Source organism: Neopelma chrysocephalum, unplaced genomic scaffold (genome assembly GCF_003984885.1).
Source record: "Neopelma chrysocephalum unplaced genomic scaffold, ASM398488v2 Primary Assembly neopelma1_24, whole genome shotgun sequence".
Classification (NCBI taxonomy): domain Eukaryota; kingdom Metazoa; phylum Chordata; class Aves; order Passeriformes; family Pipridae; genus Neopelma; species Neopelma chrysocephalum.
The window spans coordinates 6731197-6752189 of NW_020897693.1; the positions used below are offsets into that span (position 1 = coordinate 6731197).

The 20993-nt window shown below is 42.0% G+C and overlaps 1 protein-coding gene and 1 long non-coding RNA gene across 3 annotated transcripts; one reads left to right on the forward strand and one right to left on the reverse strand.

Moving 5' to 3' along the window:
* Nucleotides 1-4: 4 nt before the first annotated feature.
* MYOD1 (myogenic differentiation 1) lies at nucleotides 5-3620 on the forward strand. The gene is made up of 3 exons (XM_027701525.1): nucleotides 5-709; nucleotides 2119-2197; nucleotides 2756-3620. Exons 1-3 carry the CDS (start codon nucleotides 155-157, stop codon nucleotides 3004-3006), a joined length of 885 nt encoding a protein of 294 aa, XP_027557326.1. The 5' UTR covers nucleotides 5-154; the 3' UTR covers nucleotides 3007-3620.
* Nucleotides 3621-4298: 678 nt separating this feature from the next.
* LOC113976396 lies at nucleotides 4299-20482 on the reverse strand. 2 transcript variants are annotated; one of them, XR_003537091.1, is made up of 4 exons: nucleotides 20012-20482; nucleotides 17046-17051; nucleotides 11473-11603; nucleotides 4299-6276 (listed from the first exon to the last, which is right to left on the reverse strand). It is a non-coding gene; the product is annotated as an uncharacterized LOC113976396 (long non-coding RNA). The 2 variants fall into 2 exon arrangements; XR_003537086.1 differs by lacking the exon at nucleotides 4299-6276 and having other exon boundaries at nucleotides 10949-11603.
* Nucleotides 20483-20993: the final 511 nt, after the last annotated feature.

Consider the following 20993-nt stretch of genomic DNA (forward strand, 5'->3'; position numbering starts at 1 on the left):
CAGCAGGCAGCGCTGGTGGCCTCGCCTGGGAGAGGCTGCGAGGGTCTCTGCTCCACGCACCCGCCCGGCCACGGAACCGCCCGGTGGAAGCCCCCTCCTTTCTGATCCCCTCGCTCTCCCCTCTGGCCCAGCCGCTGACCCGTCTGCCGCCCCCATGGACTTACTGGGCCCCATGGAGATGACGGAGGGCTCCCTCTGCTCCTTCACGACTGCTGATGACTTCTATGATGACCCCTGCTTCAACACATCGGACATGCACTTCTTTGAGGACCTGGACCCCCGGCTGGTGCACGTGGGGGGTCTTCTGAAGCCCGAGGAACACCCGCACCACCACGGACATCACCACGGGCACGAGGAGGAGCATGTCCGGGCACCCAGTGGGCACCACCAGGCCGGCCGCTGCCTGCTGTGGGCGTGCAAGGCTTGCAAGAGGAAGACCACCAATGCCGACCGCCGCAAGGCCGCCACCATGAGGGAGCGGCGGCGGCTCAGCAAGGTCAACGAGGCCTTCGAGACCCTCAAGCGCTGCACCTCCACCAACCCCAACCAGCGCCTGCCCAAGGTGGAGATCCTGCGCAATGCCATTCGCTACATCGAGAGCCTGCAGGCCCTGCTGCGGGAGCAGGAGGACGCTTATTACCCTGTGCTGGAGCACTACAGCGGGGAATCAGATGCCTCCAGCCCCCGCTCCAACTGCTCCGATGGCATGGTGAGTGCCGCAGGACTCCCTGCCACCATGGTGTGCTGGACATTGTCGGTCCAAGCCTGAGCAGGGCAGGTCTCCTCTTCCTGCCTTTCCTATAGCAGCTGCCTTCTGTACCTCTCCAGGCAGAAGACAAAGTCCTTTCTTATGCCTTGAATTCCCACAGCAAAGGGAGGTGGGGTTCCCACATCCCACAATCTCAGGGAAAGAAGAAAAATCTCTTACGCACTTTTTTCCAGGGATGAGAAGTTAAGCAGGTCCCCCTGTGTCCTGGGGACTTCGGGAAGCTTCCTGGGATGGGTACCTGGGGGCATGGTGAGGTCTGAGCCCTGCCTGTGCTCCTGTAGCTCCTGAGGCATCTCTTGTTTCCATCTTCTGCTGTATCATTATCTTTGAATCCTCTACGGATTCAAAGCAGAGAGGAAGGGCCCTCTTGGACATAGTAGTTACATGGGAATCTTGTTTTCTGCCGTTCATCAGGATAGCAGGAGGAGGGTCTAAGCAACAGGAGTTGTTTTTCTTGACCTGTAAGAAAACTGTTCTCTATTTCTCTTCTCACTAGCTTCATCCCCTCAATAGACATTTACCAGCAATAGGAAGGAGAATCCAGGCTTTCAGTGATGTTTGTACGTTATGGGGATGGGAGAAGAAGGGTGGGGGCCAGAGAGGGTATCTCATCATCACATCTTTAGACTGGGACTATAAGTGCAGACTCTGGTCTGATTCTAGGGTGTGGGACACAGTGACTGGAGAGCAGGACAGATGTCTGGATGGGATATCAACAGCATTTTAAAATTGGAGATTGTTTTCTGTGCTCTGGTGGAAATAATCATTACTGAGTTGAATATCTGTGATAGTTGACAGACTGGAAAAAAGATTTACCCAAATGATCCCTCTTCAAAATACAGCCTCTTTTAAACACAAAGAGTAATTTCATTAGGGATTAAAGTAATGGAAACAAACATATTGGTCAATGTTTTGGAGCTTTTTCTGAACAAAATGGAAATGGGAAAAGAAACTAAAGGAAATACAAAGGGATAAGGGTAGACAGAAGCTTTTTAAGAGGAACTCATGTTTTGAAAAATCTTCAAAAACTAACTAAAAGATCTCATTGCCCTTTCAGTTTCCCTGTTGTAAACTGAAAATACATGTAGGGCTGTATCTGATCAGAATGCTGGAAAGCCTCATATCATCTGTAAAGCTTCAGCATTTGATGCAATAGTGGTAACTTTCCTGTGGAACAGCTGTGCCACATAAAATATTCTGAGGTGGATCCACTTATCTTCTTCCTCATTCGAAGAAACTACAACTTGACGGCATTTCAGCCAGGACTGGAATGATGGCCTAGACTAAAGATTGAAATACTGGGATTTCTGTAAGTGCAGTGACCTCACTCAGATTTCTCTCCTTTCCAGATGGAGTACAGCGGGCCTCCGTGCAGCTCTCGCCGAAGAAACAGCTATGACAGCAGCTACTACACGGAATCACCAAATGGTGAGTACGTGCCGTAACGGCAGCGTGGAACACGGAGACAGAGGCAGGCAGTGCAGCAAACTGCCCTGTACCTGCTCTGTCTCCAGCTGGGCTGAAAGAGGAACCTGCCTTTCTAGCCAGCAAGCTGTTGCTGCCGAGAGAGGCATTGAATTTCCTCTAGATGTATTTGCAAATACAAGGATATGTTATAGCCGCGTTTCCTATTTTGCAAATACAACATTTGGGTAAAAGTATTTTCCTCTCTGCAACTAAGTTTCTGTGTTTAACCATGTTTTACATGGAGACTCTTCCTACTCTATGTGTCATTGGTCCAGAGTGCAGAAATTCTGGATTGATTTCAAATCTTCACTTTCTACGGACTAAGTGAAGCCATGGCCTCAGAGCAGCACATTGTGGTTGGGCCTCTCTTCCATTTTGCAATTACAATCTCTGTTTTCTGATAATTGGCATCCTTCACTAATATTAATTTCCTCTGAATCTTCACATACATATGTGTAACTGCCTACTAATGTTAAGTACTCACTGGATAATCTGAGCACCTTTTTGTCTGTTTTTTAGATCCAAAGCATGGGAAGAGTTCTGTTGTGTCCAGTCTCGATTGCCTCTCAAGCATTGTAGAGAGGATTTCCACAGATAATTCCACATGTCCTATACTGCCTCCAGTGGAAACTGTTGCTGAAGGGAGTCCCTGTTCCCCCCCAGAAGGAGTGAGTCTGAGTGATAGTGGAGCCCAAATTCCTTCCCCCACCAACTGCACCCCACTTCCCCAGGATAACAGCAGCAGCAACCCCATCTACCAAGTGCTGTAAGGGCTGGTCCAGCTGGACTGCACTGAAAACAATTTGCTCCATCTGGCCATGCTTGAGACCTGCCTTCTAAGATTGAAGACTTCTTAAGACTTGTTCCAGTTTTAAAATATCACTCAAAATTCCTTCAAATATATAACTTTTCAAACCTGTATCACTTCAAAATACACATAGTTATTTATTGGTTGTTAAAGTTATTTAATATGACTAGAGATAAAGTTGTATACCACGAAATGGCCAATGTTTAATCTGGGCTGTGGGGAATAGGAACCTGGCTCTTGAATGTGGAGGAAAATAGAAATCTAGAACAGTAGTGGCATGAGAGATCCTTCCTATTACTCCTGTTCTGGCCAAAATAAGGTTGTGGACCATTTTTTTTTAAATTTTTTTGTATAATTGTAAATAAGAGTTGCTTTGCAAAAAAAAAAAAAAGGGAAAAAAAAGGAAAAGAAAGAAAAAAGAAACAAAATCAAAAATTAAAACAAAAAGGGGGAAAATTTAAAAATATTTAATATTGCTTGGTTTGTTGTGTCAAACTTTAACTTTATATATTTATACGATGTGATTGCCAAGAATGTTTTCAACAGTATTCTAAATAAAGACCCTTATTTATAAAATCCGTGGTGTTATCTTGACTTTCATTAGGACTTCTAGAATTACTAGTGCCTTTAGGAGTGGTATTAGATTGCTGCCTTGGCAGGAAGAAGATACAGGCTCTGATTCAGCAAAGAAATCAAGAACATGCTTCAGTTGCACTACTTTCAACTACTTTGCATAAATATGTTGCTGAAAAGGGATCTACTTTTCCCATATTCTATCTTGGTGATTTCTAAACCAAGACTTGAGCATAACAGGTCATTATTAAAGGGATCAGTAAATAAGCATGTTTCTCCTCCTGCCCCCAAAATTTACAATTATATTATAGGACTTGATCTTATAAAGATGTATTGAAACTAGGGATCACAAAAAATTAGACTCTCCAAATTCCAGTGCAGCTGTTGAAACTTAAAGTCATACAACAGTATCTCACAAGACCAAGTACTACATTTTTGGACAAATGTTCCCATTTTTCATTCAACTTCTAATTTTCAAGTGTTTGTACCACACTCATGTATTCTCGGGTATTAGAAACTAATTGCAAAGGATTTTTTGTCATAAAGTTCAAGTTATAGATCACAGTTTTCCTCAAGTTCAGATTGGAATTTAGGCCAAAGATAGGCAGTTTTAATTTGGATTTGAACTTTATGCATCTCTGGCAGCACTACTCCAGGGATTTACTTCTTGTTTAGAGCTCTCTAAAAATAACCAGTGGGCTGTGTTTCATTCAGTATATATGTGTAACCTTGAAAGCTTTCCATGCAACTGAAAAATGTTAAGCCCTGAGCAGGTTTGTCATTGGAAAGTAACCATCAGGGCACTTCTGTGCATCTGGATAAGAATATCCAGCAGCTACAACCAGTGTGAAACAACCTATGATTTATGGCTTTTGTATAAACATAACAGTAAAATAAAAACAAAAAACACACTGAAAACCAATCTAGATATCGTCATCAGCTCTAAATACTCTGATGACAGATTATCATTGTATTCTCTGTTAAGTCACTATTAAAAAGAGAATTTGTAAGGTTCTTACCTTTCAAGCAGGAAAAGTAAAGAGGGAACAGCTAATTCCAGGGAATGTCTCTGACTCCTTTAATCATGTATGGCCTTGAAGATCAATGTTCTGTGGAGAGGAGCAAGCTGCCCTGTGTTGAGCAGAGCAGCACAGTTGCTTCTCCTTCTTCCTGGGGCAGAGTGGTGCTTCAAGCTTGCTGATTTTCCCTGTCCCAGAGGCACAGAAAAGGTAGCAGCCATGGGGATTTCTTCCACATCGAGGTGCTTGTGGTCATGGTTGATGATAAATCAGTGTCAAGGCTCAGGACCACTCTGTGGAGCAGGCCAGACTCCCACGGATCGGAGGGGACTCCAAGGCAGGACTGCCCCCTCAGTATCTTCAAAGTCCAACCTCACAAAGGTCTCCTATTGATTTCACTATGGGCAGAAAACACTCCAGCCCATAAAGATTGAGCTTATCCCTTTCATTTTTCCAGTAAAAATAAAAATCAAATGAATTTGAGAATGTGCTAATTCATACTAGCATGATACAAGACAGACTCTACTAAGGTCAGAAAAATGGCCCAGGTTAGTTGGATGCCTGTATCACTAACTTACAAACACTGAAGAGAGACAGTTGCCTCACAAATCAGGGCCTCACACATCACTAACAACATTTTCATTGCCTTCAGCAAACACTTGATCAGGCCTACAATACAAAAAAATGCTTTTGTGAAATATTAAAGATCTTGTCATCCCCATATAATTTGAGGTTGGTAAAAGTATCAATTTTACTGTCATTAAATGGCAACCAAAAAACATTTTGCCAGCTCAAAAACTACAGAAGCTCTGTATATACTGGCAGCACACAGTTTATGCCTGCTTTGCCACAGCACCCCACTTATGTGGGACACAACAGGGCGTACCTGGCTGTAAAGCTGGCACGGCAGAGTGGGCACAGGGCGCTTGTGCTCAACAATGTACACGTAGTTCCATGTGAAGTCATGTATATTGCATTTCACTGATTTATTTTAGCACCCAAGTTTCCACATACTGATGTTAATGTTACAACAGAGAACAGGCATTTAGCACATCCCAAAATAGATGGATGGATGATGAAGAAAAAATATTCATAGATTTCCTATGCAGAGCCCACCTTTCTTCCATTGATGTCATTGAGAAAAGTCCACTGGAGTAGGGCCAAAGGGTATCAGTGCTAATAAATACATTTTTGGGTTAAAAATATATTTATTTTGGGACTTAAATAAGGAAAATTGTTCCCTGTGTTATTTCTTCCTGTTTCTTTCTGAGGTGATATATTTAAAACAAATATCTGGAGCTTCTCTACTCCCCTGTGCATCAAGAGGACAGCATGTTACTGACAGAAATATATCCCAGTCTATGAGTAAATATTTTGCAGGTAGCAATATTTGGTTCAGAGCTTGAGTTTAGTTCTGACAGACCTAGGAGCAAATGTAAGACTGATCCAACATTTACAAACTTTGTCTGGTAGGATCAGCCCTGAATGCTTAAATACATCTTCAGGAGCCCAGTTTAAGAACCAAAGTCCAGCCTGCCTTGGTCTACAGAAACACTCCAGCATGGGCTACAAACAAATAGTCTGAAATCTTCAGTTTATACCACACAGGTTCCAGTCCAATATTCTGCAGGATAGAGAACCTAAAGAAAGACCATCTGAGTTTAAAAAATCTGAATCCTGCAGATTGCACCGACATGAAAAGCCTGGGTGAAACTGGGGTTGACAGCAAACCAGACCATTCCTTACCTCGAGCTGCCTTGACAGGACAGTACAGAGCCCGCCTGAATGGGGGTTTGGAGCTCTTCATTAAAGATATTACAATTATCTGATATTTCATATGGAACACTACCTCCAAAGGGAAAGTCATCCAGATACAGTTAAAGGAAAGCAGCTGTCTTTGAACATAACGATAAGTGTGTATTTTAGGAATGTTTGATTTAATTTGGTAACTTAGGAAAGCACTGCATGACAAACCTAGTATTACTGGTTTGTCTTATTCAAACTATTGCTATGGGAAAAGTGAAGAGGAATAAATTTATACGTCACTTATATATGCTAAATGCTCTGATTTTAGATTTTATCAGGTAGTTTGCATACATGAGAATGAAGATGATCCTTTTTCTACTTTGAATATTTCACAACAAAGCGCAGTAAAGTTGCTGGGTTTTCAAATAGCAATGTTAAACGCCATTTCCCATATTACCATTGAAACTGCTACAGAAATTTTTCACATTCAGCTGAAGACTCAATTTTAGGTAAAAGATATATGACCTATTCGTGATACTATTTTTTCCTTTAAAAATATTTTGTCATCTGTATCCAAAAATATTAAAGAAATATTAAGTTGACGGTTGCTTTGCACCAGATGCTGCCCTTCTAAAATGACTTGTCATTTTCAACTCAAGATAAAGACCCTACAAAACCCCACGAATGCAGAAGCAAATGCAGTTTTCATTTTACATTTCATATTTTGCAGAGATATTTGAAAGGTTCAAATTATGCAAAGGGCAAAAACTGCTCATTTTACTCATAAAAATAGTGTTATCATCTTCAGAAGAACTACATCTCAGAAGACAAGGAAACATTTGTACCTCATACCCCATAAATTTTAATAAGTTAATATTTCCTATTTGTTTAAAAAAATTGTAATTATTTCCTTGAAATCAGTGGCAAAACTTCCAACTTCAGTAGGAATAGTTTCAAACTATTACACAGAATACTGTCTGAGATAGTGTTCAGATAGCAGTGCAAAGCCATGACAAAGCTGTTGTTGTGTCCCTTTGCTCGTGCTCTGGTCACTGACCCGTCTGTATCACAAGGCCTTCAGATACACAGATCCCCGGAGCACAACCCTCTGAACAAGATGCCAGGCTTTACTGCTCACCTGATCTTGAAAATACAAACCAGAAACTATCCCCATAATAGCACTGAAAGCCTACAACAGTTCCAAAATGTGTGGCTGACACGGAGCCTGTGATAGCAGGAGATGGTATGAAGGTCATCGTGCATAACTCGCATGTGGCAATCTTGGCTTCGCAAGCGGTAGGTGGTAAAATGGTCTTTGTACAGTCAGAGTGCAAATCTCTGACAACAGTCCTAGAGATCGTCTTGTGAGGCATATCCAAGTACCTCATTAAGCACTATTTACTAATGCTTATCAGCCCGCCCTCCCTAAGCCTTTCAAATCACTTGTTTTCCAGTAAAACTGTTGAACAGTCAAGATTTCCCCTCATGATCAATGCAGTGTGCTCCCCTCTCAACAGGTTTGTTGCACAACTGGGAATGTCATTAAGTGGAGACCTTTCAATATTTGAGATTTCAGGGCTATCGAGGGAGAGAATGGTCTGTAGCATAACACAGAAGAGCCTCCAGATAGCCCTTTCCCTCTCAGATCCCACCAGGAATTAGGAACATGTCTGGCATAGAGCCACTTGGATCAGTAAAAGGAATGCAGAAATTTCCCATACACAGACACTTCTGAATACAGACCTTAACATTGTAACTTAATGATGAAAACTGACCTATTCTGTAATCACTGGGTGATAGAAAACCTCAGGGTTTTCCCAACAATACAGTCAGTGTGGCACTGAACTCCCATTTTCTCTCTAAAACATCAGTAACTTTATCTTCTACAAGCGTCTTAACATCAACAAGCGTGCTATTTTCTGTAATAATTAATAACCTCATATTTATCAATAGGGAGGCAAACACTGTAAGTATTTATAAAAAAAAAGTACTAAAAACTCTGACAGACAATAACCTAGAAGATTGAGGGAGATTAATCAGAAGACTGAGGGAGGTTGTGATTTTGGTTGGGGTGGCGGTGGGTTTTTTTTGTTTGGAGTCAGATTCACTCCGAGGTCTGTGTCTCAGCACACTTACCTAGTGCTGCATGTCCACGGCAGTAAAAGGGGGTCTCCCAACCTCCACAGTCCTCCCTAACACACCTGAACTCACCGTGAGCCTTTTTTGGTCCAACAGCCACATCTGCTGGGCAAGATGTAAACTGCATTTCTCCCTGAAATTGTCACTTGGTGAATTCCATGTTCTGTCATCTTTCTATAATGGAAAATTTGTTGGTGCAGAAACAGCAAAAATATTTACAGTCTTCAGTCAGCACCTGGAGCCCCCTACACTACGAACAGCAGGAAAAATACATTGGGAAAGCCAAACTCTTCCCTACCAAGTACCTTCTACAAAAATACAGAGGAAAAAAATGTAGGAATAGTATAATTGGATTTTTTTTTAATACAGCACAAATTTGGGGGTATTTTATTTTGTTTTAAGTAAAAAAGAAAGACAAAAGGGAGAGAGAAAATGGAAGGTCTTTGAAGGCGTTGTATGGCCTGTGCTGTGAGCAATGGTTCTGGGGGAGATAGGTTGCTTACCAGAAGGCAGGTGGGGCAGATGCACAGGAAGAGGAGATGACAGCAAGACCACAGTGCAATTCTCTGATGACCAAGTCCCTCAGTAGGGCACAAATCATGGCCAGCAGATCGAGGGAGGTGATTCTCCCCCTCTACTCTGCTCTGGTGAGACCCCAGTGCTGCATCCAGCTCTGGGCCTCCCAGCACAGGAAGAACATCGACCTGTTGGAGCGAGTCCAGGGGAGGGTGACCAAGATGATTAGAGGGATGGAGCACCTCTCCTATGAGGAAAGGCTGAGAGAATTGAGATTATTCATACTGGAAAAGAGAAGGTTCCAGGGAAATCTAATTGCAGCCTTCCCATATCTTAAGGGAGCCTCCAAGACAGAGGGAAAGGGACTATTTTCAAGAGCATGTAGAGACAGGATAAGGTGAAATGGCTTCAAACTGAGAGTAGGTTTGGATTAGATATTAGGAAAAAATTCTGTACTTGAGGGTGACAAGGCACTGAAACAGGCTGCCCAGAGAATCTCTGGAAGCTCCATCCCTGAAAGTGTTCAAGGTCAGGTTGGATGGGGCTCTGAGCAACATGATCTAGTGGAAGGTGTCCCTCCCCACGTCAGAGGGGTTAGAACTAGATGGCCTTTAACGTCCTTTCCGACCCCAACCATTCTACGACTCATTTTATGATTCTGTGAAATCACCTTGGTGTGCACAGTAACCCCCACCCAGCACACAGGTATAGAATAGCGCAAGCTGAGAAACAGTCCTACCCATTCGGAAAGACCCCTTGAAGCCATACAAGGGAAAGGTAAGCAAGTGTAGAGGGGACTACCTAAAGATCACCTACATATTGAAGTATTAACCCAGCATGTTAATTTATTTCTTCCAGAGTTGCCCTGACCGTTGCATTTAACATCTCTCTTGGAAGTGCTTCAAACTAAATTCCTTTCTTTCACATTGATACTTTACCTCTGGATCCTAAACCAAATAAAGCAATACCTTTCTGTTATAAATGTCTTTGCTTTTTTTATGCCACTCGTGGGTTTCCTGAGGCTGGAGCCTACACAATCCATGTGCCTGTGGTACTAAGAGGTACTTTTGATTGCTGCTGCTTTCTGTAGTGTAAAAGGAAAGTACATTATTACTAATAAGTAGTGTGTAGGCTTTTCTCCAGACCACCGGAGGGCAGCATTTCCATGAAAAAGAGGACTTCGACATCTTTTCTTTAGTGCATACATTTTTATTTTTCCTAAACTTTCATATCTAACTCTTCCTCAGCTCAAGTAGAGAGTATCATTTCACACCAAGACAACTGAAATTAATGAGCCGAATCTCTACCTAGTGTAAATTCATCAGTCTTATTGGCAGTTGACACATAAGGTTACCCTTATCTGTTGGAATTATCACAGCAAGTACAAACTCATGGTTTGAGTTTGGATGCTCAAAGTTGCATTTTTATGTGAAAAACCATAGGCTTTTTGGAATGAAGACCATCATAAAGCAAAGCATTTATACAACAGCTTGTAAAGGGAGACCTTCAAACAGGGCACGTAATGCTCTCAATTGCAGACTAATACCATAGAAATACAAATGTATGCAGGGAGGTACATGTGTCACACATGTTCCTCTGCATGGAAAAGGTCATACTTGCATACCTTTGTTCCTTTTGGAAAGGAAGCGTGGTATGTGCTAGGCACACATGCTCTACACGCTCTCAAAGGCTGTCCTCTACAGAACTACACACTTGAAACAGCTTGCACTTGAAAGCCAGCTGCACAAAATGTGGTCCCAAACATGCTTTTCAAAAGCTTCACAAATCCCAATTACATTAAGCGATATGAAAAAAAGCAACAAAGTAATGTGCCTAATTAACAAAGCTAGAGATGGAGCCAGCCATTTAGTTTGAAGTACTTCCAAGAGAGATGTTAAATGCAACGGTCAGGGCAATTCTGGAAGAAATAAATTAACATGCTGGGTTAATACTTCAAGCTCTGTGGGAGTAAAAAGTGTGTGTAGTGAAAGGAAACAAAGGTAAAAATATCACAGGGTGCTATTTTGTTTGTTTGTTTGCCAAGGACACTTTAGCTTTGGCCATTTATTGTTCTTCATGGTATGCTAGAAATTATGCAAGAAGACGTGAAAGTATCAGCATTGTGTCACTGGATTTCCTAAATTTATCTTTTCCCTATCTGTTAAGTCTTAGTTCAAGGTCAGTAGAAACAACCATTTTGAGTGAAGGAATTATGACATAAGACACATTCACGAAAAATACTTTAATGGTGTTCTTTTACCTTTAGTACTATCTGCAACCACAGCCTAAAAGATTCCTCTCACCACACGACTTCTCTGAGCAATTATCTCTGGTGGCTCGTTCAGAGAATACCCTGTACATGTCTTTTGTTCCACAATAGTGGTTGTTTTCCGGTCCCCATAGCTAAGAACTGACTGATTCTAAATCTTAGATACCTGTCATTGGGTAAGCTCAGGCCATCACAAACTCTCAAGTTCCAGCAAGTAGTGTGGCTTGAATCTGTTCCAGTACTCATCTGTTGGCAGCTGTTTCCATCTGCTCCTTCTTGAACCGTTCTGCTCAGTCCCTGGGGAAGTGCAGAAAGATTGTCACGCAATGAACTTGCTTGTTGTGAGTTGGCTGCTCATGTTTTACCCGAATCTGTCATTTCGCCTCGTCTGCTCTCTGGCCTTTTTTTGCCATAAGAATTCTGAGTTCTGCTGTGCATCAAAGGGAAAAAAAAAAAAAAAAGCTATTACTAGATGTGGATGACAAAATGTTATTCCTTCTTTTAAGTACAAATAATTATTATTAAAAAGAGATACAGAAAAGATTGATCAGATCACTTAATCCTCATAGTTGCTAGATACGTAGTGATTCCTGCGTGTATGTTTTGTAGCTAAACATGTCTGACATATCTTTGCTTTGTAACGAGGGAAGACATATGCCCTTCAAGCACTCCATGACCATTAACTGTGGCCTTTTTTTGTTTGTTTTTGTGGTTAAACACAAAGTGTAGGAAAAAAAACAAACCAAAAATGACATTTTCTGTTTTAGACACCAGTGGTTAGGTTTCCAGACTTGTAGCTGAGCCTTTAGGAACTTTGGTTGACTGAGAAAATGTCTATGTGCATAAGGCTCCTCTATTAATTTATCCTATTGCTATTTATGTACTTGTTAACTTGATATCTACAGACTAATATTAATTGACCAGAGTGAAGCAAAAGGTTTTACTTTTTCTTAACAAAGATAATTAGTTTTATAGTTTCATCTCTGAAAGTTTTAATTCATATTTTCATATACCATCTCTAGCCTGATTTCCTACTGGACCAAATCGTCCTCAAATCTCTTGGGCCTCCAAACAGGTATGCCTGAAAACGCAAACTTTAGTGTGCAAAAACATCCTTTTTTTTTTCTTCCGAAAAACATCCCTAAATATAAGCGGCATTCTGAAGATCCTACTCAGTCTTAGATTGGGAGGGGAGAAATACTCAATAAGACAAGCAATACAATATAACATGGAAACAAAGCTGAAGAAAATTCCATTAGTAACCCAAATGCAATTGTCTGGATTTTGCCCTAGCCAGAATTATATATATTTGTGGATATATAGGCGAAAACACCTCCTAAGGACTGTATGAAGCAGACACTCAGGAAAACAGCAATTTCATTGACTTCCCACATCAACTCCTCTGTGGTGCACTGTCCTTTGGAGCATACATCTCTCTGCTTGGACTATGCAGTAGCCAAAATGGGCCACAGAAGGACCACTGTAGTACTTCTGCATGAAGACCTTTCTATATAATGAAGGGCTCTTAAGGGGTTTCGCATGATAAAGCAAACAAAAAGCATCTTTGTCCACATCCTGAATTACTACTGCACAGGCAATCTTTTTCTCCACTTTTTAACAGGCAGGATGACTATAAGCTGGAGAACAATTTTAAAAGAACCTGTAAAAATCTATTTTATTTTTTATTACAGTCTGACAAATTAAAAAGAAGAAAAAAAGGCCTTTACTTTGGATTTGAGAACTGGGCACCACTTTTCTCTCATTCCTGCATAGGAAAGCCAGTAAACATGCTATTTCAGGCTGTCTTATAGGATGGGAATCCATCCTAGAAAAACAGAAAGGTCCAGTTTTGCATGAGAATGGAGCATAACTGAAGGAAGACCCACTTTGATTTCTTGTTGCCAACTCTGAATATCTTGTCCCATTGTGATCTTCCTCTGCTTCCTTGTTATTCCCCAATCCCTTCTATTGCTGGTCTACCTAGAGGCAAAGACTACAACTGCAGAACGTGGCAGAATCCACAGATGAATCAGACTGAGTCAGTAAACAATGACTAAAATGCAGTCTCATAGGAACAAACATATCACTATGCTTCTTAACCTAAACCATTTAAATACAAGCCTGCTGCAAATCTTATATGTTACCAGAAATCCAAGCCACAATCTGGAGGGATGGGACAACCTTTTTGCACTGAGGCTCCTATAGAACGCTTTCCCAGGTCCTGAAAACTCTGGGTAGAGCATCTTCCTGCTTTCTGGAGAACAGAGACCATTCATTATAGTTTATGCCAGCAAGAGAAGGCTGAGGACAAGCTGATAGAGGTGCTATCCCTTCACTCTTTCCTTTAATCTAGCTCTCAACACCTCATTTAACTGGAACAAAAGGCTGCTGTTAATGCTGAGCCACAGGCCTAGGCATGAGACAGGATCAGGAAATCTGCATTCCCAGCAGCTGGCCCAAGATTTGTGGCAGAAGGTGGATTCCGCTTTCCATTCACTCACACTTATATTGTATAAATCCTGGTTATTGACAAAAGAAATGCAGCAGATTTCATCTCTGGTGCCAATTATTTAACCAGCATCACTGGAACTATTATATTTTATATCTCTTCATATGCAGCATACAAATAATTACTTCAACAAGATTAAATGTCACATTTCATGGGACTGGCTGTGTAAATATTTACAAAGCTAAAGAACAGCAAAGACATCTCAGAGTTATTGATTCATGTCAAATATTGAGAAGCTGGGTTAATCAAGGGATTTAAGCAATGCTTTAAACTTTGAGTCAGCATTGCTGAGATTTATTTAAACTACTCTTACCTTTCAACATCTAAAGTTTTACAAATCGTTTATAACAATAAAGATTTATAGGCCATTTTCCCATCTGCTTTTCTGAGAACATTTCAGTTACTATTGTGAACTCAGAGTAGGCTGAAGAAGTAATAACAGCTGTGAAAAGTGAATCATTACACAAAAATAAAGTTCTCATTTCAATTAAAAAAGAAAAAGAGAAGAAAGAAATTTTCTAATTATTTTGATGTATTAGAGAAATAGTCAGCTGATGGGCAAGCACATACATTGAATAAAATAGAGAATGTTCTATACTGCTTGGTCAGAAACAGACCTTAATATTTTTTTTTTCCTGGTTAAATGAAAAAGATACACTTGCAGCACTTAGAAGTGCATGTTTTTTTCAAGAAAAGACTAGCACCTCCTGTTCTGTATTCTGTATATAGTAGATGTGAAATACATATGTCTGTATCTATGTGTTTGTGTCTGTTGCTATGTTCATGCACCTGCAAATTGGCTGAGCTTTTAAAAACATAATGACAGCATTAGTAGAGTTTTGTTTTCAGAAAAAGCTGCCTAGGCCAGTCTGAAAAACTCAAGGACCTTTTAGACCTCCCCAAAACAAATCATCTAATAAAATAAAGCCAAATCCCTAACCCTTTCTGAAACTCTAGTCACAGTACATGTTAGGAGTTAAATAACTCAGACCTATGTGTGCTCTTTTAGAAACGCAGACCCAAGCCCTCAGGATGGCTGCTCTCAGTTCATAGTAACACACATTTACCAGCTTCCGTAAGTATGTTTTGTTATGCGCTGACACGAAAATTCCAACTGTGTAAGCTGAATTTTCCTGATCACCAGCTGCATTTTTTTGCTGGATCACACCTAGATCAGCAGGAAGAAGACAAGAGACAAATCTATACCCTTCCTTTAAGTTCACATTGTAACAAAGTGGCGCATTAGTCAAGCTATATGCCTGATTTCAGATACTCAAAATAGATTTTGCTGTGATTTAGCCCCATGATTTCTTGAGGAACGATTATTTCTGTTTTGGGGAATGTCTCATCAAAGACAAATCCTGACAATTTTACTACAGCCTTGACTAGAGGATGTGCTCCAAGAGAAGCACAGTGCCTGACCCATTCCAGCTACATGCTGGATTCAAGCATGTGCTGGGGGTGACACAGACAACTCAACAGTTGTTTACAGTGCTTACTGCCCTTTTGCCAGGAAGAAGCAATCTTCTCTTTCCCTACAGGAAAGACAGTTTGGAAACACCCCTAGTCCTATAGCAAGCAGCAGAACACTCCTTCACACTCCTTCCACCACCTTGCCTTGCTCGTGTGCACCATCCCCATCATTTTATCTGCTCGGTTCCATCTCCCATAAATTTTCAGCAAAACCAAATGAATTCAGGTGGGAGTTTCTCTCAGTTAATGGAGTGAGTAAAGACCAATGATGATCTCTATCATGTCACAATAATACTTCCATTTTTTTCCAGAGCAACTTCCATTTATCTCACAATTTGATACGCACTTTCTGAAGGATCCCAAAGGAATTTGCAGATCAAAAAGAACCTTCACTCACAAATGTCAGCCCAGTACAAGTGGATGAAAAACAAATGCAACTCAGCAGGCAGAGCACAGTAAATACTTCTCAGCTCAAAGCAAAGCCATGCAACAGTTGAAGAACATGGATGAACACGAAGTACATATTCAAGCAAAACTGAAGCAATTAAGAATGAAAAATCTAGATATAAAAGTTCAGGAACTAGCATTTAGCCATTACTTCCGCTGCTCTGGTTACTCTCATTAAAAGCATCATGGCTTCTTTGCATCAGGCTTTGGGCTACACAGCTCTTCAGACATGCAGCATCTCTATGACTCCCGCAGTCAACATTAAGCACCAACCCACAGTTTTCTCCTCCATTCTCATTCTTTCTATGGAAGGCTTTCATCCAATTAATGACAATTCAAAGGGGTAAATCTAACCTTTCAGGAAAGTAATATCATCTATGCAGTTGCAGTTCCTTTATTTTCAAATGATTTTCAAGGACAAAGTGAGTACATTGCATGCTGAAGTGCATCCCAGCTTTCCATTTGAAGACCTCAAACCAAATGATTTACAATGATCAATGTTAACAGATAGAGCAATTCACAGCATGATGTAATCTAAAACTGATAAAGAACTGCACTGAAATACTGTTGAGTTGTCGTGAATTTAATGCAAGACAGCACAGGCTGAATTATAGCATTCATGTATTGCAAAACTGGTATTCCAGCCCTGGTTGCCTTTTGTTTTGAGTTTATAGTTCTTACAAATAATTCTCTCCCTCTTAGCTTCCTCGAGCTTTAAAAGCATTTTGAGTGTGCTCTCCAGTTGTATTCATAGTTGTGCACAAAGTCACAGGTTCTCTCAACATCCTTTTTCCTTCTTCAAGTTGTTACAATTGGTACACATTTTTCTCTGAAGACAAAGTGATTGATGAACTCAGAGCTAGGCTTAAATTTTAAGAGTGAGAGCTTCGTTAGCTGTCAGTATTGCTGGTATCCTCACCAGAAACCTTTATGAAGGAAGAGGCTAAAGAGGTGTTTAGAATCAGGTACTCTTGATACACTAATAAAGCACCAAAGCATACAGCTCCTTATGTGCAACTTTGTGCCTATGCAGTTCTGTCAATCCAGCATCTTCTGTAAGTGGTAAAATGTCTTCATAAAAAATAAAAACAATTAAAAAAAATTAAAATTTCACTTCAAATATATGAGTTACTAAGTTTAGGAATGCTAGGGAATATATGCTCAGTCATCTCGCACATTGAGAAAAAAGCTCCTTTGGAGTTAGATAGAAATCACTGCAGTTGTCAGCTAAAGCAGTAAGTAAAGAATAGGAGGATTAACAACAGTGAACCCACACTAGCTATTCTTTAGTTTGTACAGAGAATTTAGACTTCTGTCTAAAAGACAACCTACCCTTCATTGTATATGATTACTTGGGGATGCTAAAGTATAGGGCAGCAAAGGTGATCCCAGTACACCAGATACAGAGGTGAAAGAAGGACTTAGTCTTCCTGTGTCATCAGAACACAGGAGACAGTGAAGTGACCTAACACGAGTGATAAAATTAGTAAGGGGACTCGCTCTCTTTTTCTGCTACGCAGCAGTTTAAAAACTAAATAATATCTATGGCTTGAAGTTATTCTTCCACTGTCACCATTAAAAATGTTGATTTAGAAGAACAGCTAAGGTTATAAGTAGACCAAATTACTAAGGACTGCTCAGAGTGCACATATACTCTCCTGGGTAGTAGCTGAGCAACTCTGGCCTCTCAGAAGGCTCCCACAAGGGAGGCCTTCAGAGAGACCTTTCTAAACTCTATAGCTTATTTTCTCCACTTATGCCAGGTTTTAGTCAGCCCCAGCTCAGTGTAGATGATCATCAAAATCCCTCACCAGTTTTTAAAATGAACTCAGGAAACAAAATGTATTTCCAAGGCTAATAGTTTTTAATGCATTTTAAAAAATTCTGATAACACCACCTGCTGCTGCTGCTATACCAGAATCCTTTTCCAAACTGACTGTGAACTATTTGCATAACCTACTAACTCTGTGCCTCCTACAGAGGGCTCCCAGCACTATTGAAGCTGGTTTAGTTCTTTTTAACATGGAAAACTTAGTAAGGTTAATTACTAAGTTAACTTAAAATGACAAGTGGTAACACAGAAAAACTAGATAATTCCTGGACTTACACATCCACCTTCACATTAAGTCCTCCTTAAAGATGTTGAATGTAAACCAGATGTTTAAACATTTAAAGGCATCAAATATAAACCAGAACAAAAAGCAGTTATAATACTGTTATTTTTCAATGGAACTAGAAGGACAGAAGTGCCACTGCATTGTTTGGGATTAACCAAACTTCCATGGAAGTTTTCCGTCTGCAAATTAGATCTTGGAAAGTTAGTTGATTTGTTTTGTCTGTCATAGTCCAAACATTTCTAATTATGGAAAGTTATTTTTTTAAATTAAACTAGAATTTTATATCACTATATGGGAAGCTTAAAGCAAAACTTTGCTCACAGCACCTGCTAGACTGTCTTAAAACTTTCATTTCATGCAAACCAACAACCACCTATCTGGTGGTATCAACTATCACTAATCAAACAAATCCAAATCACGCTATAGTCTACCATGCAAAGCAAAGTCTTTGTGTCTTAATATGCAGTTATTTTGTGCCCCAATCCTTGTTGAATAAAGATATTATTTTCTAATACTTTCCCTCTCAAGCTTCAATATAAGCTTCAAACATGATGTTATCTTTTATCTTCTGCAACAAAATCATGTATAAACTTCATGTTCCAATTTATATTTCTAAAAGACCTTTCATTTCAGTAACTATCTTGCTCTGGATCTCACAAGCTACTGCTCGCCCATCAATCTCTGATTTGGGGTCCTCTCATATGTCTTTTGAAATATCCGACTCTTCTGTCTCTACCAACACTCCTTTTTCAATTACAGCTTTAGTATCTTCAAAGAAACCTTGCAGGTCACTTAAGCATGGCCTCCTCGCCTGAGTCCATGAAAACTATCTTTAAGCAAGCTTTTTAGCTTTTAATATATACTTTCAGATGACTTCTGAGGTCCTGTACCACTCTCTTTCAGTTCCCCAGACAAGAAGGGAAATCCAAGCAACAGAAGCTACATGATATCCCTTTCATCCCCACAGTCACCTTAGTTCCCAACACTGAAATTGCTAAAGAAGAATCATTCAGGGGGGTAAGGTAACATGGAAGGCAGGAGCTAATGAGCTAGGAAAGAGCCTCTGGAGTTGTGGATGTGACCAGAAGGACCCACTAGACTAGGATTTAGAGGCCTTTAACTTCTTTCCTGGATTACCTGCCTTCCTCAGCCTTCATAACTCTCAAAACCTACTCTACAGGGCTTTCCCATTGATCCCCAGATCTATTATTATCAAAAGGAGTGACTTACTACAATTAAAAAATAATTTTCGTGTGTATTATTTCTATCAGTGAGTCAACATCCTCTTTTCCTTTCTGAAGGCCAGGCTTGGGTTCACAGACCTGCCCTCTTCTCCCTCTGTGCACGCAGGCTGGCAATTCTCAAGGACTTTAGAAAGCATTTCTGTACTTGTGATTCTCATATTCTCCCTCTGTCATCAACCTTTCTGCCTCTGTTCAGTCCCAGTGCTCAAGTGGCTGTCTGGCATCTCTTTGTGGAAATTTTGTCATCAGTTTTTGCTAGCTAAAATGCAGAATTGCCTTGATTTAGCCTCACTTTCCCTTTTCTCTTTCACTGCTGCTGACACCAGTAACATACTCCCATTCCTAGTGTCCTCTCTCCCCTTTCCCAAGAGTCACACACGAGGTCCCAGGCCTTCCTTCTACCCCACCAGCTTCAAGACCAATCTGTTACCATTTTCACTGATGAACTGCTGGTTAGACCCCTTTGGAATATCCTACCACAACGACTGCAAAGTTTTGTTCTCTGCATCCCAAACATGCCATGCTCCTTTGCAACCCAAAGAAGCTGTGGGTGGTCAAACACCTCTTCTCACAAACCTGACCACACCACTTGCTCTATAACAGCCCTCCACTTGTTCCTCACCTACTGTTCCCACACATCTGAATCTCTGTCCTACTTCAAAGCTCAACCTAACTGCATTCCTCTAGTCTACACTTTTCTGTTAAGCATGGTATTGTCCCTACCACTTCTGCACTCCAGCAGTATTGCTTAACCACGTACCCTTCAATTGTATGTTTCTCCACTCTATCCATTCATCACGACATGACCTCCCATGATCAATCCACAATGGCTCAGCTCTCCAGGCTCTCCCATAAGTCTATTCCTCCTGAGATGCTGGCAGCAAATAAAACAAAACACAGGATGTGTCTACATACCTCTTCCCTTCCACACAGCCATCTTCCTGCTGTTCTTCAAGCTCCTCACAAACCAGGAACCAGATTTTTTTTAAACGCCCCTTGGCATTCATTGTGAATGACGGAGAACAAAAAAAGAATAAACAACACAAACCCAGATCGCAACTTCCTACTATCAGTGGTGTCAGGAAAGAAACAAGTGAACAGTAGGAAAAGCAGGAGAAAAGATGGAGAAGTGGAGCAGATGTGTGAGACCATGTAAAAGCGTGATAGGAAATGACAACCGCTGGGCACTCCCGCTCGTGATATGAGAAATTTATGCCCTGGGTTGATCTTGAGTTTTGCCCTTCAGCGAGTCCAGTTCCGGCAGGACGAGCACAACCGTGACTCACTTCAGTGGTGCTTGAGGGGGTCACTCAGAGCGCAGCGCGGGGCAGCACCGCACACGCGAAGGAGACCACCCGGTGGGGACTCCCCGCTGCGGGAAGGAGGCCGGCGACTCGGGAGGTGAGCTGGGGTGGGGAGGAGGGCGCTCTCCTTCCAGGCGCGGGCACCGGAGCAGACATCCTTGTCCCAGCGGCACGGGTGGGGGAAGCGCGGGACGCGGCGGCCGAGGGGCGGCGGGGCCGGGGGGGCGCGGCCGGCGCTAGGACCGGGCGGGAGCAGCGCCTGCGCGGCGGTGCCCGGCGGGCGGGCGGGCTGCACCGAGCGCTCGGCAGCGGCGGCGGCGGCAGCGGGAGGAGCAGCGGCAGCGCCGCGGGTCCCGCCGCCCGCACCGGCAGCGCTCAACCCGGGCCAGTCGGGCGGAGGGGCGGAGGCGGGAGCGCGGCGCTGTCCCTTCAGCACCGGCGGCGCCCCCCGCCCCGCATCGCCGGGAGGGGCGCGGGCACAGCCCCGCCGTACCCCGCGGCGGCCACAGCCAGCACCGGCGCCCCGCAGCAGCCCTGCGCACCTGTGGGCAGCGCCGGCGCCCCGATTTTCCTCCCCCCTTTTTTTTTTCTTT